Below are 21,089 nucleotides of genomic sequence, written 5' to 3' on the forward strand. Positions count from 1 at the left end.
GAGCCCATAAATTCCCTTTTGTTAAAGACACCTTGAGGGACTTCCCTGGTGGTCCAGTGAAAGAGTCCACTTTCCAATGCTGGGGACGCGGGTTTGATCCCTGGCCAGGGAGAAAGGATCCCACACGTCGCGGGGCAGCTGGACCCGCGCAGCACAACTATTGAGCGCCTCAACTAGAGAGAAGCCTATGAGCTGCAACGAAGAGGCTGCGCGCCGCAACGAAAGATCCCGCGTGCCACAACAATGATCCTGCGTGCCGCAACTCAGACCCGATGCGACCATAAAGAAAGTGGAATAAATAAATATTTTTAAAAAGATAAAGAATAAAGACGCTTTGAGTTGGGTTTTCTGCTACTCACAGCCAGAAACATTTGAACTCATCTGATGGAACTCAGCACTCCTCTGCCAGTTCGTACCCACTATTATCTCATCCCAGAACCTTCTGCCACCATTTTGCACCCAACTTGTTCGCCACACCCGGGTTAGGTGCTGACCTTCTCCTAACCCAGGTTCTCCACACCCGGGTTAGGTGCTGACCTTCTGGGCTCCCGTTCTGCCTGAATGTCTCCAATGATGCCCTTTCCACACGGACTTAGAATTGCCTGCTTTTGGGTTTGTCTCCCAGAAACAGTTCTGGCACAACTCAATGGCTATCAGAGGAATGAATGACTAAACAACTCAACGCCACTAAACAGTGGAGGCGCCAGGATTTGAACCCGGGACTGTCTCCAGTGCTGTCTGATACCCCCACTTCCCTGACCCCCTGCTCCTTAGTCACCCAACTCTGCCCGCCTGAGGGCTGGCGTTCTGTCACGGACACCCTCCCTGCCCACCCGAGGGCAGTAGGTATTTTATGGCCCAAACTTCCTCCTCTGCAGGGCTTGCCCACAGGATCAGCTGCCCCGCAGTTATCCACCCAGCCTAGCCCAGACTTGCCACTTCTATTGAATATCACACTGGATCAGCCTCTGTGGCGTAATTAGAACCTTCGGCCTGTCCTGCCAGGCTGCCTCTCTGAAGACCCAGCCTGCCTCCCACAAGCCCCCCTTTAGGGGGCTCCGCCTTCTAGAGGGTCACACAGGACAAAGCCAGGCCGTCATCCATGTGACAGTCCATCAGGGAGGCAAAAATAACAATCCTCTCCCTTCCTTGATCTGCTCTGCCCGCCACTCCCTTGCCCTTCCAGGAACGGGACTTCTAGACTTTCTCCCGTTTGGTTCCACAAACATTGGTCAAGGCCTGGGGCGTAGGTTGAGGGGTGCGAGGAACAAGACACGACATTCTTGAGATTTGTAGGAGGCAGAGAGTTTCCTGATTCACCCGTTCCAGTTAATGAGACCACTTCTTGGGACAGAAGGCTCTGCTGGGGGTGCTCAAGTCAATAAAACTTTCAAAGAGGCCCCTTGATCGTTAGCATTTGAAGCAATCTGACTAATGTGCTTAGGAGGCAGTTACGTTTTTGCAAATCCTGTTCAGCCCTCAGGAAGCCCCACTGCTAATGCAGTCAGGCACGTGGCCCTGCTCCATGCCCGTCAGTCCTCTGGTCTGATGCCCGCTGGTCCTACCACCATATACGGGCCACTACTTGCCTCTCAACTTGACCCTCCACTCAATGACAGACTGCCGTGTGACAGGCCCTGAGGAAGATACAGAAATGGACAAGACACATTTTCTGCCTTCCAGGAGCTCAAAATCGATTGGGAGTAGACCGGGGTTTCCCGTCCTCACCGCTACCAACATGGTGGGCCAGATCGTTCTTTGCTGGGGGCGCTGTCCTGTGCACTGCAGAGGGTTTAGCAGCATTCCTGAGCTCTACCCGCTAGACGCCAGTAGAATCCACTCCCCCAAGTGTGACAACCAAACATGTCTCCAGACATTGTTAGAGGTAAGGATCCCTGGAGCAGGAGAACCCGACCACTGAGCATCTGCTGTGTCCACGCCAGGCCCTTTGCATACGCGACCTCCTGTAATCTGAATAGTATTTGGGGGGGGGTTTCCTCCCACTTTCCAGCCTGCGAGATTGGAGGTGGGGAGCCTAGGATTTAGGGACATTAAGGGTAGAATTTGCTCAGTGGCACACAGCTTCCCAGCTGGGATTTAGGACCAGGGTTCCACCAGCCTTCTCGTGGTGCAGCACTGCCGCCTGGTGGGAGAGCCGGGCATGTCCGTGACCCGCGGCGCTGGCTTCCCATCTCTCCTTTCCTTCCTCTTTCTTCCTTCTCACTGGACACCACCCAGGATATGAGGTAGATTATACAAATACAGGCCACAGAATGGAAAAGCAAATGTATAAAAATCAGAACCGTGGAAAATGATAACGATAAAAGAAAACCAAACCTAGGAAATAACTCAAAACGCTGAAGGCAGTGCTGGGGGAATGTCAAAGTGCTAAAGGCAGACAGAGGAAAGGGATCCTTGTCTCCCCTTTTACAGAGGGAATGAAGTTTCCAGAACTTGCACGGGAGGTGTCAGCGCTCTGAGGAAGAACACTGGTGGAGGACACACCTCTGGAGCATTTGTCTTGTCTACCCAGCAGGGCTGGGCCTCACCTCTGGGTCCCTAGCACTCTGCCCAGGGCCTGGCCACGCTCACGAAATCCTTGCTGAATTCTACTGACCCGAGATGCACGTAGTAACTCACCCTTCCTTGGGTGACCGGTCTCCCAGGCCTCTAACTGGCATTAGAGTTAGTAGTAGTAGATGTTGCTATCTGCTCCACTGGCGTGTTCCCAGTCGGGCCCCAAGGACTCAATTACTGGCCTTGCCATACACCCCAGACCTTGACCTGGAAATGCAGAAATCATCCATTGTTCTTCCTTTTCCCTCTTCCAGTTTCCCTCTACTAATCCATTCTCCATGCAGGGCTACTGCCAGCCCATAAAGGCTTTCGTGCAAAATTGGGAAGGGCATCTCTTCCTCAAGACATTTTACCTTCATCTATTGGAAAATTGCCACAATGTACTGATTTCATTAGAATGAGACAAATCACTGCCTTCTGCTAAAGAAATGTCATAAGAAACATACAACTCTACAAGGTCTAAGATGTGACAGGGGCTCCTTGGATGTGGTGTCCTTGTGCAGTACATAACCTGAACAACCACACCCAGCAGCCCTGCCTCTACATTCTAGATCTGATTCTATTACAATCTAGAATCTGATTCTATTACCACCCCTTCCCAACTTAAATATAGTCTGTAGCTCCTCATCACCTACAGTGCCAAGTCAAAGTTCCTGATGCAGCTCCAGTGAGCCTTGCGGAGGGCACACTCACCCGGAAGTCGGAAAATGTAAACTTGTCACAATATTCTGAAGAACTGGAGATGGGGTGCTTACATACACACAAGAATTTAATATATAATAAAGGTGGCATTGGGGGAAAGAAGGATTATTTCATAAATATCTGACAGCCATTTAGAAAAAAGGCTAATTACAATCCCTCCCTCACTCCTTACACCAAAGTGAATTCCAGATGAATACACCACAGATATAAAAACTTTAAAAAGTAAAATTTGGTCAGTATATTCTGTCTCTGGGTGGCTGTACAGTTGAGTGTGTGTGTGTGTGTTGGGGGGGGGGTCAGTAGGGAGGGTTGAGCTGGATAAACTCCCAGGTCTAACAGCGGCGACAGCTGCCATTCATTCATTTCACCCCGACTCTAAGCCCAGAGACCTCAGCCCACCACACCCATCTGCCCCCTGTAACACTTTCTCCTTGACTGCACAACGCGGGCAGCAAAGATTTCACAGGACAACGGGGGAACCTCACTCCCGTCCAGGGATATCAGGTTTTCGTGTGGTGAACACAGGATCAGTGACATCTGAAGACAGCAAACCCCGTTCGGAGGGGCTTGGCTCTCTGAGAATGATTTCCGGGTCCCTGGCTTCTCACTCTCCCGGATCTGGTTACAGCCAACATCTCCATCATCCTGGGTAATACGAGCATCTACACCTTCACTCCACCCTGGGTTCCCCTGGGAGGGCTGCTGAGGGTTGGTGGGCTGGATTGAGCCTTCTGTCTTGTCATCCAATAGCAATTTCCCTCCACTTCAGAGCACCAAGCATTTACAGAGCGTCTCAATTTTATAAGGCATCCTCCCCGGCAAAGTAAAGGGAATGAGACCGGAAAGACCCGGCCTCAGGGTTCTCACTCTCTCTGCCTTCTTAGGGAAGCCTGGGGCTGGCCTGAGCCACTCCTCCTGCAGGTAAAGGGGAACCTGGCCCACTCTCACTCTCCCCTCCTGCCCCTCTGTGACATCACTCCAGGGAGGGCTTACTCACGCTGGCATTTTCAGCTTCTCTCCCTCTACTGGCTCCTTCCCTCCCCTGCTGGCGGTTAGAACGAGCATCAGCCAAGCCCAAGCCCAAGCCCACCCGACCCAACCTGCTTTTCTTCCCCTCTAACCGTCCTCTCATCTTGCTCTTTCCCTTCTCAGCAAAATCACTGTGTCTCTCTCTACTTTCCATTTACTCTTCAGCCCCTGGGCCTCTGCCCCCACCTCTTGCTGAGCCAGTCAGTCGGAGACCAGCTCCTAACAGGGGAAGGATGATACGGGACTTGCTGGGGCGCCGGCCTCTGTGACCATACGCTCCTCCCCCCAAGACTGCAGGACACTCCTGTCTTCTGACTGGCCCTCTCCAGCATCCTTTGCTTCCGATACGTGTCCCCAGGGCTGCTCCTCCTTGTGCCCTCCCTCCACCCTTGTCCTGAGTGACTTCATCTAGCCCTTGGATGGTTTGGAGCTCAGACCCTAGTCCCACCGCTTACGGCTCTTCAAGATCCCATCTCCTTGGATGCAACTGGGACAATGACAGTCTTATCCTCACAGGACTCTGATGGCAGGTGGGGGTTGGCACGTGTGTCTTGGCACAGGCAGAGAGCTCAGGAACTGTTCACTTTTACTGTCCACTGATGACCCCTTCGAGGGACACCACAGTGGCCTGGGGACTGATCTCCTGCAGGTCTCAGCCTGCCCATCCTGTCGAACCAGGTAGAGCCCTGAGATCTCGGCACCATGGATGCATGTGGTTGCCAGATGCCTGCCCCACTGCCCCACCTCCGTTGCCATGGGAGCATGGGATGGGGTGGGCAGGGAGGAGCCTTGTGAGTCTGGAAATAAAGAGAAGACCCTGAAGAGTAAGAAGAGTCTGGGGGAGCTGATCTGAAGGGCAGACCCCTCCCCGCCAAGGGACCTCCCTCCTTCCCTCCTAAAAATAATGTTCTGTAGAACAGGAGGATTAGGCGAGACATAAAAGCTCCCCTGGTCTTCCAGCCGGGAATGTCACCAATTAGATTTATTTGTGTCACAAAATTATTTCTTTAAAGAGCAAAGTAGGGCAGCCTCGAAGAGCGGAAAGAACACACATTTCGGAGTAAGACAGACCTGGGCTCCACAGCGAGCTTTTTGGCTGCCTGGCTCAGTGTCTTAGAGAAATGCCCGAACCTTTCTCTGCTTTGGTTTTCATCATCAGGATAATCATGCTGACCAAACAGGGTTGTTGGGATTAGACATAATACAACATTTGTAAACTACTCAATCCAGTGTCTGACACACAAGAGATGCTTAATAAAGGCAGCTGTAGAGGCTGGTGCCCTCTCAGTGTGAGTGCTTTTCCCACACCAAGCCAGCCCTGGGGGAATGATGTCTAAGATCCCAGATGCCACACGCATTATTGCTCTTAAATCTTAAGCCTCCTCAAGACCCCCATCTGGGCCCCTCCCTTTCCTAGAGGTTCCAGGGGTTCACAGTCTCCCCAGTATTGATGGGGCTCCCTATGCCATGGAAAGTCTTCCTTTACCTGAGTGGGGACCCTAGGGCCCTGGAAAACTGCCTTCTTTTAGCAATTTGGAAGGCCTGGAAGATGCTCCTGAATAGACTGGAGCAGAGGAGCACCAGGGCAATTGCTCAGGCAGGACCCCGAAGCCACGGGTTACCCTTCTATCTCACCCCCACAATCAGCAACTTCTGTGGCTCTACCTCCAAATACCTCCTGGATCTGACCACTCCCCTCCACACTGCCACTCCCCTCCACACTGCCACCCTGGTCTGAACCCCTGTCCTCTCTCCCCTGTGGCTTTGCAGCAGCCTCTTGACCAGTCTCCCTGCTTTAGCCCTTGCAGCCTCCCGTTAGCCTCAAAGCCAGACTGATCCTGTGAAAAATGGAAGTCAGGGACCCTTTTCACAAAGATGGTGCCGAAAGTGAAGAAGGAAGCCCCTGCCCTCCCAAAGCTGAAGCCAAAGCAAAGACTTTGAAGGCCAAGAAGGCAGTGCTGAAATGAATCCACAGACACACACACAAAAGACACAGCGGCTCCAACCGCAGCCTAAATATCCTCGGACGTGCGCCCCCAGGAGAAACAAGCTTGACCACTACACCAACACCACGTTCCCCAGACCACTGAGTCTGCCATGAAGAAGAGAGCAACGCACTTGTGTTCACTGTGGAGGTCAAGGCCATCAACACGTATCAAACAGGCTGGGAAGACACTTTTATGACATCACATAGCCAAGGCCAACACCCTGATGGGGTCTGATGGAAAGAAGAAGGCATATGTTTAACTGGCCTTGACTATGATGCTTGCGGTGGTGCCAACAAAATTGGGATCATCTAAACTGCATCCAGCTGGCTAATTCTAAATATAAATTTTTTCACCATAAACAAACAAACAAATGGAAGTCAGGTCCCATCACTCCTTTGCTCCAGATTCTCTGGTGGCTCCTGTCCCAGCAAGATTTCCCCTCCCCTGCCCCTGATAAGGACCCCCTGTCCTGCCTCTTCGCCACCCGCCTCCCCCCCCCCCCCCCAGCCCTTGCTCACGCTCTCACGCTATTCCCCATGCACTGGCCTCCTCCCTGTTGCTCCTAGGACAGCCTGAGGGCCCACCTGAGGGCCAACACATGGAATGCCCTTCCTGAAGGTCCTACTCAGGTCCCCTTATCAGACAGGCCTTCCAGCAACACTCCAAGAAAAAAAGCAACTCCTTTCTCTCCATCCTCTCACCCAGTATTTCTCCTCCCAGCCCTTATCACCTCCTCTCACATCAGCCCCCACTAGAAGATGAGGACTTGATTTCTCTGTTCCCTGCAATGCCTGTGGCAGTGCTTTGCACACTAGACACCCCAAACAAGGATTTGTGCAAGAATAAATGGATGGGTGGGCAACTGCTCTGTGTAAGTGCCCACCCCTTCCTGATAGATGTCTTTTAAATCCTCACAAAAGCGGAGAGGGGCTGAGGGGGTTAGGAAAGTTGTCAGAGGGCAGGCAGCTGTCCTTAAGTGGTGGAGCTGCATCTGGAGCCACCTGGGCCTGATTCCAAAGCCTGCCTCTTCCCCTCTCCCTCTACGGATTCCATAATGACATGGTTCCTGCCCTCAAATCTGATGAGAGACAGAAACTAATGCAGAAATTAAAAAACAGTGCCTGGCAAATAACAGGCGCCAATAAACACGTTTCGTTGTTGAAGGAGCGAAGCCCTAACGGTGGTGTGCAGACATTTCTGTGGGGCCCAAAGGAGACACCTAAGTGTGTTGGATGAGGGGCGAGGAAGGGGCTGTAAAAGACTTCTAGAGGGGGACATTTGAAGGGGACCTTGAAAGGTAGGTCCTTGCCAGGGGTGCGGGAACAGCACGGAGGGATGAAAAGAAAGCCGTCTGACAAAACGGAAGACCTTTAAAAGCCACGATAGGGAATACCCTTAGTGTTAAACCTCCCCCAGGCACGCCCATGGCTCCAGCCCGAGATCAGCAGACAGTGCTGGGGCCTGACAGGCTACAGAGCTGGCAGCAGGTTGGGGGACTACGCCGCACAACGGCTGCAACCGGCCTTCCCCAGCTCTACCCAACCCGGACCACCGCTCCTCGGCCCTCCGACTGGGCGGGGCCCGAGTGGGTGGGCGGGGCCCGAATGGCCTCGGCCGGCCCGTCCTTAGGTGATGTCACTTACGGAGGAGGGACTCCGGCCTGTGGGGCGGAGCCGCGCAAGGGGCGTAGCCTGACGCGGCTCCTGGCCCCACCCCTAGAGAGGCGTAGGCCTGGAAGACCGGAAGTCCTCCAGTCCCCGCCTGCCTCCAGGTTCTCTTCGGTCCCACTCTTCAGCTCCGTGCGCAAGGTCGTGTCCCGGAAGTGAAGGGGCCATGTTGGTGGGTGACCCCAGGAGAGATACCGGGCGAGAGGCGAATCCCGAGGAGTGGAAGCGCGCGCGGTCCGCAGGTGAGTGAGGGCTGGAGTGAGGGCCGGGGTCGGGGGCTCGCCACGCCTTCTCTCAGGGCCACTGTCTGGGCCCCCCCATCCGGCCCGGGTCCGGGCTACCGGCCTGGTCGTCGGGGGTCTCGCCCCAGCCCGCCCTGGGCTTTCCCCTGGAGGCCGCTCCGGGGCCCCGCCTCAGCCTCCGGAGCCTTCCCGGGGCCCCTGAGCCGGCCTGCCCCAGCCTCGGGGTCTCTCCACCCCGCCTCGGTGCGACGCCCCGCAGGGTCGGGGGGACCTGCCGGGGCCCAGCGGTCCACTCGCCGATCGACCTTGTAGTAACAGCCCTCGCGTGACAATCGCCTCCTACTTCATAAAGCACTTTTCCTGTTGATTTCTGGATTCATCTCTCCCACTCCGGGAGGCCCTTGGGGCCGAGGGGCGCTCTTCTACAGCTGAGGAAAAAGGGACGCGGACAGTGGCTTCCTCAAGCTCGCGCAGCAAGTTATGAAGGCCGGAGGCTGATGGCTAGCCGACTTTGGGCCCAAAGTCCAGACCTTTTTACCAGTCAAATACCTCTTCCACTCAGTCTCAGTTCTTTATTTCATAAAGAGGGATGATGCTTTTTTCCACACAGGGACGTTGTGAGGGTTCCCTCTTTCGTTCAGTTTCTTTTTTGAGCCCTTGGTATGTGCCAGGCGCTGTGCTGGGAAAGTTTGTAAAGCACCTGGAAGTGCTGTACACATGGTAAGATCCCAGCAAATAGTAGTTATCATTACACAGGCAGTCAGAGTTGGGGGTCAGGAGTGCCCCCCCCCCCCCTTTATAGCTGGGTGCTTGTGGGCAAGTTACTTCCCTCTGGGAGCGTCCGTTTCCTCCACTTACAATGGGGATACTGACGACACTGGGATTGTTGATGGAATGAGAAGAGTTGTCACGTGGGATCTGCTTAGCCCATGCGTGCTACATAGTAAACACTCCATAAGCGTTAACGCTTCTTGTTATGAACCTTGGCTACTTCATAAAGTCCTCAGTTTAAATGTGATAATGGATGACAAAGCACTTTACAGATGGTAACCCTCTGTGATTGTGTAAGACTTTATTTTTACGGGAGGAAGCTGGTGACAGTTTATGTGTATCTAATTCTAATACTTATCGAGCACTTACAAACGAGGGTAGGTAGCATTAATAATATTGATACCTGTCCCTGATAGACTGCTTAGTATATGCCGAGTGCTATTCTAACCACGTTTACATACATTAACTCATTTAATCCTCATACAAACCATATGGTAAATACAATTTTAATCCTCATTTTACAGATGAGGAACTAAGGTAAGCCCAGAGAAGTTAAGAAACTTGCCCAAGGTAATGAGCTCATAAGCGGTGGTGCCAGGATTCAAGTATGACTGAGACCCCTCGTCTCCAACGACTCTAGACCACCCCTTGTGGTGAACTTCTGTTACAGGTGCTTTACAAGTGATATCTCAGGCAATTCTCAGAATAACCCTATGTGGTAAGTACTGTTAGTGTATATAGTATTGATGCATAGCAATATGTAAAGGTAGATAGCATTATCTGTATTTTAAAAGTGAGGAAGCTGATGCTCAGAGAGGTTATGTACTTTGCCCAAAGCTATATGGCAAACAAGTGGCAGAGCCAAGATTCAAGCACACACAGCCCAGCTTCCAAGCCCTGGCCTTTCAGCGTAACCGGCAGTTTCCCAGGAGCAGGAGTCGGTAGGCTGGGATATAGTCCCAGCCCCGCCACTAAGTCATATTGTGACCTTGGGGGGGGGTCTCTGAGACCTAGATTAAGAACTACTGAATTAGATAGTCTCCACAGGCCCTTCCAGCATTAATTCTGATTCTAGGCTTCTCTTTCTTCCCTTCTGCATATAGCTTGACGCCCAGCCCCTGTCAGTCCCCCATGGCCCCATGGAGCCGAGAGGCGGTGCTGAGTCTCTACCGGGCTCTGCTGCGCCAAGGCCGAGAGCTTCGCTACACTGATCGAGACTTCTACCTTGCCTCCATCCGCCGTGAGTTCCGGAAAAATCAGAAGCTAGAGGATCCTGCGGCCCGGGAGAGGCAGCTGGAAAAGGGCCTGGCATTCCTCCACAGCAAACTGGGAGGGATTATTTAGGATCCTCTCCTTTCCCCTCCCATCCTAATTCCAAGGGAAAGAGGACAAAAGTGCCTTCCATAGACACGCCTGCCTCTCTCCCACCTCCACCTCACAGATGCGGTAAGAAGCCTCAGGTAGGTAGGCCCTTGTTCCTATAGGTTTCATTTTTTCTGTTGCAGGGGACCAGGAGAGGGAGAACCTTTCCTTTTAGTGACCAGAGTCCTTTAGTCATAAATCAATGGAGGAAATACAACATATTAACAGAAGTATGTTCCCTTGTTAAGAAAAAAAAGGCCCTGAGTTTCAGGCCCCACCGGGAGACCATTTTGTTTCATAAAACATTTTACATATGAAAATGCTAGAAAAGACATTGGTTAAAACTATTAGAGCTCAGTTCCTGGCTGCCTCATTCTTTGGTAGATTCACTTCTATTGAGGGCAAGATCATGTTTCCCCAAACATAACTAGACTTTGTTGCAACAGTCTCTAAAGCAAACATAGTGTACAGACCTTGGAGGACGGTGCCTTCCTGGCCCTGCTACTAACAACTGTGGGATTTAGGGTAAATCACTAAATCTGTCTAGGCCTCCATTCCCTCATTTGTGAAATAACAGTACCTAACCTCTTCAGCTTATTGCAAGAATTAAATGAGACAACTCGGGAATTCCCAGGCGGTCCAGTGGTTAGGACTCTGCGCTTTCACTGCTGAGGGCCCAGGTTCAATCCCTGGTCCGGGTACTAAGATCCTGAGGGCCGCACGGTGTGGCCAAAAAAAAAAAGAGATAATGCAAACAAAGTACTTGGAATGGTTCTTGGCCAGTGGTATGTTAGTTCTATTTACTTCCCATGCCAGTGTGATAGTCCCACTGTAACCAAATGATTGTATTTAATTCAGCAACTTCCCAGAGGGCCTTCTCTGGCCCTGGCATTCTGGTAGGCTCTGAGGTGGAGATGAACGATGTGGCCCATCAAGGGACGGGTCTCATGTGGAGATCGGCGGGAGGTAATTCCAGGGCGAACAGCTCTGTACTAGAGGTCGGGTAAAGAGCTTGGAGACAGGGATGATGCCAAAACCGTGCCTTGGGGGCGGGTGGCGGTGGAGGGATCACAGGTGGCTACAGAAAAGAGGACATTTGAGGTCTGCCTCAGGTGCGAAATAGAAGCTCGCCGGGCAGACGGGCAATGAGCAAGTGTGGAGGTGAAAACACAGACTGCCACATTTTATAGTCTGGAAACCCGAGTCCAGAGTGGCTCGAATGGTGCACCTGTAAGGCAGGTGACCAGAGTGAGGCTGGACCAGGTCTGGAAGGACATCGAATCCCCTGTTGAGGAGGTCGTGATATCTGACAGAGGGGGACCATCAGAGCTTTGTCAGCAGGGGAATGGCGTGGGTGAGGGATCGTGGCCGTGGCAGCATGGAGAATACACTGGCAGGGGATACCAGAGGCCGCGGCTCTGACCAGGTGAGCTGGAGGGACTGCGGCGGTGGGGTGGCTCGTGAGCACACCGTGTGCGGCAGCGGACTTCTCCAGGCGGAAGCTGGCGCAGCAGGAGGAGAGAGGAGCGAGCGATGGCCGTGAGGTGTGAGGCGTGCCAGCTGGGTGGACGGCGCTGTTTTTAACGGAGGGAAAGCAGGAGGAGGAGCCTGACGTAGTGGCTTTGGGTCCTCCTCGGCTACACAGGTTGATGGGCAGACTGGCTTTGGGGAGTAAAGGGCCAGGTGAGAGATGATGCCCACAAGGGCCTGCCTGCCCAGGGAGAGAGGAAGTGAACACCGAAGGCTTTGTGTTCCTCGTCTCTTGACTGAGTTGGGTTACAGGTGCTGCTACCACCTCCTCACCGCCACCCCCACCGCCCCGCCCAGAAAAAAAAAGCCATAGAATCAGTAGCTCATTCATGCAACAGATATTTGCTACGTGTCAAATACTGCTGGCCCTGAAGACACAGCAGGGAATGAGCCACAATGCCCCCGGGAAGTGTATGGCCGAGTCCGAGTGGTTAGTGGAGAGGAGACGTGTACGAGGAGGGGCTGCAGGCTACTTGGACCCCTGTAAACTACTCCCCAGCCCCGTGAGCTCTAGGTTCAACTCTTGGCTGCACAACTTTCTGACATGGTGACCTTGGGCCATTATTTAACCTCTGCCTCAGTTTCTTCATCTGTAAGTTGGAGATAACAATGTGACTGATCTCATGGGATTGTTGTGAGGATCAAGGGAACTAATAGGTGTAAAATGCCCAGCACATGGTACACACTCAGTATATGTTAGCTCTTCTCAAGTTTACTCAAGCCAGATGTTTAAGTCATATGGCCTTTTCAAGGAGAATAAGTTGGAATTTTCACAGTTCTGTGCTGTCATCCTAGGAAGATACAGGGCCTCCATTACTCATCATTCCCACTGTAATGCGGTGATGAGTATTTCTATTCCCATTTTTGTATCTAAGGAGACAGGTTAAACAACTTGTCTGAAATGTGCCTAGAGTTCACATTCCCCATCCTTAGCCCTGCCCACCAGGTCAGTGTTCCGCCTCCTCTTTTTTTTTTTTTTTCCAATATTTTAACTGTTTGTAAGTGTACAGTTCAGTGGTGTTAAGAATATTCATATTGTAGGGACTTCCCTGGTGGCGCAGTGGTTAAGAATCCGCCTACCAATGCAGGGAACACGGGTTCGAGCCCTAGTCCGGGAAGATCCCACATGCCGCGGAGCAACTAAGCCCGTGCGCCACAACTACTGAGCCTGCGCTCTAGAGCCCGCGAGCCACAACTATTGAGACCACGTGCCACAACTACTGAAGCCCGCGTGCCTAGAGCCCGTGCTCTGCAACAAGAGAAGCCACAGCAATGAGAAGCCCGCGCACCGCTATGAAGAGTAGCCCCCACTCGCCACAACTAGAGAAAGCTTGTGCGCAGCAACGAAGATCCAATGCAGCCAAAAATAAATAAACAAATTAAAAAAAAAAAGAATATTCATATTGTTGCGCAAGAGATCTCCAGAACTTTTTCATCTTGTAAAACTGGAACTAAACCCATTAAACAACAGGGCTCCTCCAGGCCCCTCTCCTTGCCAGGCAGAGCTCCCGCCTCCCGCAGGCTCCCAGCTAGTGCGGCAGAGCCTGAGTGGACGGTAGACTGTGCTTAAGTAGTTTCAACTGGAACAGATTGAGTTCAGTTTTAGAATAGAAACTTTGATCTCCCTATGGGAGCTGTGGATGTTCTTTCCTCTTCCAGGTCACCAGGTCTTTGACATCACCTGGTCCTTGGATGGGGTGGGGAGTATATTGCACTAGAGTAAAAAAGCCTTTTCCCAAGCCTGCTCAACTTCATAGTTTTGGTCTCAAGCCCAGGATAGCATCACCTTGGGTTTCATAGGCCATTCCTGGCTCCATCTCAGAAGGTAAAATGTAACTCACAGGACAGTCTGGATTGCTGACTGCCTTCTGGAAGTTGACCTTTTGTCCTGTGGATGGAGATCTTAAAAGACTTAATGATGGCCCACATTTGTAGAGTCCTTTTACGGTGTATAAAGTGTTCACATACGGTATTTTAGTAGATATATTTTCCTCACTACAACCCTGTGATTTAGGCCATGCAGACATCATTATCCCCATTACATAGCTGAGGGGTTAAGAAACTCATTTGAGGTCACCCAGCTAATTAGGGCTCAAAGGCAAGTACTCAATCTCAAGATTTCCGACTAAAACCCAGGCTCTTCTATTATGCCACCTCAGTGCCTTGTTCTCACCAGTCATCAGAGGGGCCGAGGGGCCAAGGAACCAGAGAGGCTCCTTCCGGCTTCTGCGCGGAGTGAGAATGTGCCCTTCTTGCTCTGCTGCATCACATGCAAGGATCATTTAGAGCAGCGGTCCCCAACCTTTTTGGCACCAGGGACCGGTTTCGTGGAATACAATTTTTCCCCGGGCCCGGGCGGCGGGGATGATGGCTCAGGCGGTGATGGGAGCGACGGGGAGCGATGGGGAGCGGCAGGTGAAGCTTTCCTCGTTCGCCCACCACCCGCCTCCTGCTGTGTGGCCTGGTTCCTCACAGGCTGTGGACCACTACCGGCCCGGGGGTTGGGGACCCCTGACTCAGAGGGTGGTCCTCCCTATTGTAAATACATCCCTAAAGTTTCTTTTGTTTTAAAAGCAATAAAACAGTGGTCATGGTTTTGTATCGGGAACTGTGTAATGATCAGCTTTGTCCTGATTGGATTACTCTGCCTCAGATGAGTTTCTGTCCCATCTCTGTCTCAGTGGCCACTGGAGGGAGGATGACTAGAGCTCTTGCCTGACCCCACCTGTAAATACAGAGTTTAACTCTGCTCCTCAGCCTTGTTTGCTCTGTGCATTTGAAGTGGGAGTATATTTCATTTGGCCAAGCAGTCTCTCATTAGGTCCCTAAACCTGAGGCTCCTATCGATGGTAAAAGGTGGAGAAAAGAAAAGTGCCATGGCTGTGAACTCTAGTTAGGGAAGAAAATAATTTTGGGATTGACAGCGACTCTTAGTTAACTCAGTTGCTGGAATAAGTAGAGGCAGACATATTTCTCTCTTGTTGACAGGGGAGGCCGGGGGCGTGACGTGCAACGCTAGCAACACCCAGTTGTAAGGGTTTAGAGAGGATGTTACTTCTCACTGGGAGAGGCACCAGTGATCTCGTCCCGCTCTGTCCTCCCGTTACAGGGGTATTGGTGAATGGCAGACAGCTGTTTTTCCCTACATAGTTCCTGGCGTGCAGGACACGGGAGGTAGGAGGAGTAGCAGTGTTCAGATTTGAGCCACTTTGCCATCCTTTACTGGGTCAGGCCCAGGGTTCTAACTCCATGGGAAATGGGCTTCCTGGGAGACTAGGGGAGCTTCAGTCAGGGTGACCCCGTTGTTGCCGGGGAGCAAAGGCGTGCTCGCCTCGCTCCAGCGCTGTGCGGAGGCCAGCCTCTTCTGCCTTGTGCCCATGAGCTCCGCGTAGGCGACCACGTTTTTAGTTCATTTTCCAAGCACACTTGAGCAGGTGGGTATTTGGTTTTCCAGTTAACAGCTGAGTCTGCAGTGACCGTTTTGTTTATTCTCGGTCTCTGTCGCAGTGCCAGGCTCACCTGAGCTTCTTGTGGTGCCCCTGCACACTTTCCCCAAGAAACAAAGCATTTGTCAAGTGGGACTGTCCACAGAGAGTTCTTTTCTTCTTTGGATCTTTCTCACATATGGACTTGTAGTTATGTCTCCGTGTGCCAGGGTATTTAGTCCGTGTTGTTGTTGTTATTATTTTTCGCAGAAAATACGTAGAATAGGAACAGTTTGACTTGGGTAAGGGGAAACATGATACAGTAGAAAAACCATCATGCTAGGAGTTGAGAGGCGGCCTGAGTTTTGCATATGGCTTTGTCATTGCTTTTCTCTGGGACCTCTGGCAAGTCACCTCCCTATGTGTGAAGTGATGTGACGGGATTAGGTGGGTCTCTAATTAATTTACACCTTCTCAGATCTAACCTTCCATAAGCAGTGGTCAGAGGATCAAAATACGATCTGCGTTGTAATGTTGGGAAGGGGTCCGGAGGGTTGTATTGCGTGGGGGCGGGGTACTTCACTCACACGAGAAAGGGCTGACAGCTTCTAATCGCTCTCTGTAATCTCAATGGACTGGCGGGGAGGTTTTCCCGTGACTAGCATGATCATTTCCTCCGCCTTGCATCCAGATACATCAAGGGACACGACACCTCCCTCCTGACCCTAGAACATGGAGCGCGAGAGGCAGGAGGATTTGGGTTCCTGGAACTCACAGAGTACCCTGAAATTGTTGGGGACCGGCCTGACGGGGGAGGGAGGAGGAGGGCTGGTTCTCAGGGTCCGAGGTGGTGATGGCTGTGTTCTGCCTTCATCCTCAGGTGAGCAATGGCAGGCGCTGGTGAGCGCAAAAGCAAGAAGGATGATAATGGCATCGGGACGGCCATTGATTTTGTGCTCTCCAACGCCCGGCTGGTGCTGGGGGTGGGCGGAGCAGCCATGCTGGGCATTGCTACGCTGGCGGTTAAGCGGGTAAGTGCACTCAGCCAGGGGTTGGAGAGGTGGTGAGGCTGCCGAGTGGAGCTGACTTAGAATAAGACTTCGATACCGCTAATGGAAATGTAACTTGGTTATTTGGCATTATTAGACGAGACCTTAAGAGGATTCAGTAAATCTACTTCTAGGACTCCGCCCTAAAGAAACTGTTGGAGATACAAATAAAAAGTTTATCCCAGCGAGTGAAAAATTGCAAATAATCAAAATATCCTTCCTTGACTACCTTATTTAAAATAGCAGGACTCCCACCACACATTTTTCCTATTTCTCCTTCCTACTTTACTTTTCTTAACACCTATATCTGCATGGTTTAGCTTGTTGATTATATATTGCCTGTATCCCTCTGCTAAACTGCAAACTCCATGAGGGCAGGGATTGGGTCTCTTTGGATTACTGCTTTATTCTGTGCACCTAGAACAACTCCTGGCACAGAGTAGCCATTCAGTGAAATTGTACCATAATGTTCAACACTGATTCATTTTTAGTGATATGGGGGAGTGATAAAAATGATACGTAAAAAAAATCAGTTTTCAAAAGTGTATATAGAGGAGGATCCTAATTACACAAATATATATTTTCAGAAAGAAATATACCAAAATATTAACCATTATCTCTGGGTTATGACATTATGGATAAATCTGTTTCTTATTTATATCATTTAGTATTTCCTGAGATCTTCTGTGCGGAGCAAAGTATTCCATAATCTAGAATAAAACAAAGTTATTGAAAAATAGTAGCTGAACTCATTAAGGCAAAGCTGCTGGGAAGGAGGGAAACAGGAAAGAAGGTCATGTGCTGGGTCCTCTCTGCTGTTTCAGATGTACGATAGGGCAATCAGTGCCCCTACCAGCCCCACCCGCCTGAGCCATTCAGGGAAAAGGAGCTGGGAAGAACCAAACTGGATGGGCTCCCCCCGATTGCTCAACAAGGACATGAAGACAGGCCTGAGTAGGTCCCTACAGGCCCTTCCCACAGGCTCCTTGGCCTTTGACACAGGTGAGGAAGGCTGGTACCCCTTCTGGGACTGACCTCGGGGCTCTCAGTGCTACTCATGCATTCAACACATTTCTTAAGGACATACGTGCCAGGCACCATGCTAGCCTTTTGTGCCAAGCCCGTCTCCTTTGGGGCTGAGGCAGCCATGGATGAGCAAGCGCGGGAAGAGCTCACGTGCCTCTCTCTCTTGCCTTGGCAGATACATTCTGCCTGCCCCGGCCCAAGCCATTGGCCAGGAAGGGCCAGGTAGACTTGAAGAAGTCACGACTCCGCATGTCCCTGCAGGAGAAACTTCTTACTTACTACCGGAAGCGGGCGGCCATCCCTGCTGGCGAGCAGGCTCGGGCCAAGCAAGCTGCCGTGGACATATGTGCCGAGCTCCGGAGCTTCCTGCGGGCCAAGTTGCCTGACATGCCACTTCGGGACATGTACCTGAGTGGCAGCCTCTATGATGACCTGCAGGTAAGCAGGGGGTTCTTAACGAAGGGCAGGGTTGTACTGACCAGGATGCTTCTCAGTAGGTCTGTTGGTACAGGAGGTCAGTCCCCCAGGCTTGCCAGAAAGGTCAGTCCTACTGCGTCTGAATTCCACATACTGCGGTAGCATTTGGAGATCCCTGCCTTTAATGTTTTTTGTTTTTTAGTCATACTCACAACTTCTAGGAAGCTGTCAGAGGCCTCCTCCTTCCTATATTCTTGTCCCTATCTTTCCTTTCTGGCTTTCCTTCGGGTCGTCAAGGCCTGGGGGATGTCATGTGTACTCCTGTGTCCAGAGGCAACGTGGTGTGTGGAATGAGCACGGGCGCCGGTGTCCGACAGACCTGGGTTGAAATCCACACTCTGAATTGATATAGTCACGTGGAAGAATTCTTAGTTTCCTTTTTTTTTTTTTTTTTTTTAATAGGGAGCTTCTTAAGCAGCTTTGGTGCTTGCCCCAAATGTTTTTTGTTTTTTTTTTTTAAACAATGGAATATCCCTTTTTTTTTTTTTTTAATTATTTATTTACTTACTTTTGGCTGTGTTGGGTCTTCGTTTCTGTGTGAGGGCTTTCTCCAGTTGCGGGAAGCGGGGGCCACTCTTCATCGCGGTGCGCGGCCCTCTCACTATCGCGGCCTCTCGTTGCGGAGCACAGGCTCCAGACGCGCAGGCTCAGTAATTGTGGCTCACGGGCCCAGTTGCTCTGTGGCATGTGGGATCTTCCCAGACCAGGGCTCGAACCCATGTCCCCTGCATTGGCAGGCAGATTCTCAACCACTGCGCCACCACGGAAGCCCTAGTTTCCCTTTTTGTTGGGGGGGATATAAGATGGTGGGACCCGTGTTTGGGGAAACTTGGCTCTTGAGCAGATTAAATCCCTCAAAACCTTTTTAATTATTCTTCACCAGGTGGTGACAGCCGACCACATCCAACTCATCGTGCCCCTCGTGCTGGAGCAGAACCTGTGGTCGTGTATCCCTGGAGAGGACACCATCATGAACATCCCCGGCTTCTTCCTGGTTCGCCGGGAGAACCCAGAGTACTTTCCTCGTGGTAGCAGTTACTGGGACCGCTGTGTAGTAGGGGGCTACCTCTCTCCAAAGACAGTGGCAGACACGTTCGAAAAGGTAGTGGCTGGCTCCATCAACTGGCCGGCCATCGGGTCCCTCTTGGACTATGTGATTCGACCGGCCCCACCCCCAGAGGCTCTGACTCTGGAAGTGCAGTATGAGCGCGACAGGCATCTCGTCATTGACTTCCTGCCATCAGTGACCCTTGGTGACACTGTCTTGGTGGCCAAACCACATCGGCTAGCCCAGTATGACAACCTGTGGCGGCTGAGCCTGCGTCCCGCCGAGACGGCGCGCTTGCGGGCTCTGGACCAGGCCGACTCGGGCTGCCGCTCTCTGTGCCTCAAGATCCTCAAGGCCGTGTGCAAGTCCACTCCGGCCCTGGGCCACCTCAGCGCCAGCCAGCTCACCAACGCCATCCTCCACTTGGCCCAGGAGGAGGCTGACTGGTCTCCAGATGTGCTGGCGGACCGATTCCTGCAGGCCTTGAGGGGACTCATCAGCTACTTAGAGGCCGGAGTCCTGCCCAGCGCCCTAAACCCCAAGGTGAACTTATTTGCAGAGCTCACCCCTGAGGAAATAGACGAATTGGGATACACTCTCTATTGCTCACTGTCTGAGCCGGAGGTGCTGCTGCAGACATAGGGCAGGTGAAGGCAGGTGTCGGGCGGTCAGGCCCTGGATTCTCTGTTAGAAACACTTGGTTCCATGGTTGGTGCCTCACAGGGTCCCTAGGTGCCTCCCATCTTTGCTGGTCATCGGCCTGGGCACTTCACGCTGATGAGAAAGGCATCTCTCTCTCCTCTTTTCTCACCACCCGTTTCTATTTTCGTTACCAAGCACTGTGCTGCCTACTCCTCCCCTCCCCCTTGCTCCAGGCTCGTTTTTCTTTGAGTGAATTGAGAAGGCGGAGCGCTGGCCCGGGCTGTGGAGGCCACTTGGTGCTCTGCATCTTGGCATGGGTCTGCTCCGTCTGCCCTGCCACCTGCCCCTTTTCAGTGTCTTCTCTTTTTCCACCTGTTCACACCTGTTTTGCTTTTTTTTCTGGAGCACATCTGCCTAATCAAGATGCTGCCTTGTAGTTGACTGTCACTGAAGTTATGATTGCATGTTTCAAACTGAACTCTGCAGAGAGCGCCCAGACAGTATTTAGGGTTTCTAGGGGTAAAGCTGGTGGAAAAGCTGGCCTTTGACCCAGGTTCCTGGAAAAGAAGCCCATTCCCCCCCCCCCCCCCGCCAACTCTTGACCAACTCATATCCGTAAGTGCTAAGAAGGTCTCTCACGGGAGCACTGTTGATGCCGCACCCAGGAGTGAGGGCTCAAGATAAACTGGATGCAGAGTTATTCGGAGACTGTTTCTCAGTGGCCATCAGTGAGAGTGTAGAGTGGGGGAACCTGGAGGTGGTGGAGAGGGTCTGCGTGCTTGATGTCTGTGCCTCATCTGTGGCTGGTCCAGCCCAGCATCACCGTGTGCAGGAGTCAGACAAAGACCGGGAGGGAAGGGGCTGTTGTTTGCCCCCTTCCTCACCTTCTTGCCAATTAGGACAAGGCCTTCAAGGACACAGTCTTAGTGCTAGAGGTTCAGCTATACAGGCGGCTGAACGTCAGTGACCATGTTTCTCCCACGTCAGGCCCTGCCTTTCTAGGATGTTGCCTTAGAGCAAGAACGGGCCCAACAGCCAGCCCTCCGCTCCCCAGTGTCTGTCACAGGAACGTGATGGAGGTGTTTGCTGAACTCTCCAGGCACCTCCAGAGGCCAAAGGGCAGGCACAGATGCACAGACCTCTTCCCCCTGTCCTGTCTCTCACCCAGCACCTGGGGAAATCGGTGCTACCTAGGAAGAGAGCATATGGCTAAAACACATATGAGAGGGAGGTGGGTACTTGCCACGTTCCTTCTTGTTTCCCGCTGCTAGAATTGCACTATTTATTGCAATGTAAAAAGTATCCTGAGAGTGGGGAGGAATGTTTAATATACAATGTCAGTGCATCTTCTTGTTCTGTGTTTATTTTTTCCTTTTTGTGCCAAGAGGCTGATGATAATTCTGTTTCTGATCTGCCCATCCAGTATTTTGTTCTCCTGCCGTCAAATCCTATTATTATTTTTATTCTTACTACCTCTCCATCAGTGAGATTCTGGTGAAGCTCTCTGCAGCTGTCTCATTCCTTCCCAATGACCGCGACATGAAATGACTCTTT

At 51.9% G+C, this 21,089-nt stretch overlaps 2 protein-coding genes across 7 annotated transcripts; both read left to right on the forward strand.

Moving 5' to 3' along the window:
* Positions 1-8,045: 8,045 nt before the first annotated feature.
* Positions 8,046-10,320, forward strand: MIURF (mitochondrial elongation factor 1 upstream open reading frame; the record flags this gene model as incomplete). Of its 3 annotated transcripts, none has more annotated exons than XM_082352848.1 (3): positions 8,068-8,205; positions 9,501-9,694; positions 10,080-10,320. In XM_082352848.1, exons 2-3 carry the CDS (start codon positions 9,690-9,692, stop codon positions 10,318-10,320), a joined length of 246 nt encoding a protein of 81 aa, XP_082208974.1. In that variant the 5' UTR covers positions 8,068-8,205; positions 9,501-9,689. The 3 variants fall into 3 exon arrangements, with proteins under 3 accessions (XP_082208976.1, XP_082208974.1, XP_082208975.1); XM_082352849.1 differs by lacking the exon at positions 8,068-8,205 and adding an exon at positions 8,237-8,925; XM_082352850.1 differs by lacking the exon at positions 9,501-9,694 and having other exon boundaries at positions 8,046-8,205.
* Positions 10,314-20,880, forward strand: MIEF1 (mitochondrial elongation factor 1; the record flags this gene model as incomplete). 4 transcript variants are annotated; one of them, XM_082352771.1, is made up of 4 exons in its annotated part: positions 10,314-10,436; positions 17,167-17,344; positions 17,544-17,806; positions 18,729-20,880. In XM_082352771.1, 3 exons carry the CDS (start codon positions 17,167-17,169, stop codon positions 19,533-19,535), a joined length of 1,248 nt encoding a protein of 415 aa, XP_082208897.1. In that variant the 3' UTR covers positions 19,536-20,880. The 4 variants fall into 4 exon arrangements, with proteins under 4 accessions (XP_082208897.1, XP_082208898.1, XP_082208896.1 ...); XM_082352770.1 differs by lacking the exon at positions 10,314-10,436 and adding an exon at positions 16,181-16,324; XM_082352772.1 differs by lacking the exon at positions 17,167-17,344 and having other exon boundaries at positions 10,322-10,436.
* Between the last annotated feature and the right edge of the window lie 209 nt (positions 20,881-21,089).

The sequence above is a fragment of the Balaenoptera borealis genome (genome assembly GCF_965194805.1).
Source record: "Balaenoptera borealis genome assembly, chromosome: 13".
Lineage (NCBI taxonomy): Eukaryota > Metazoa > Chordata > Mammalia > Artiodactyla > Balaenopteridae > Balaenoptera > Balaenoptera borealis.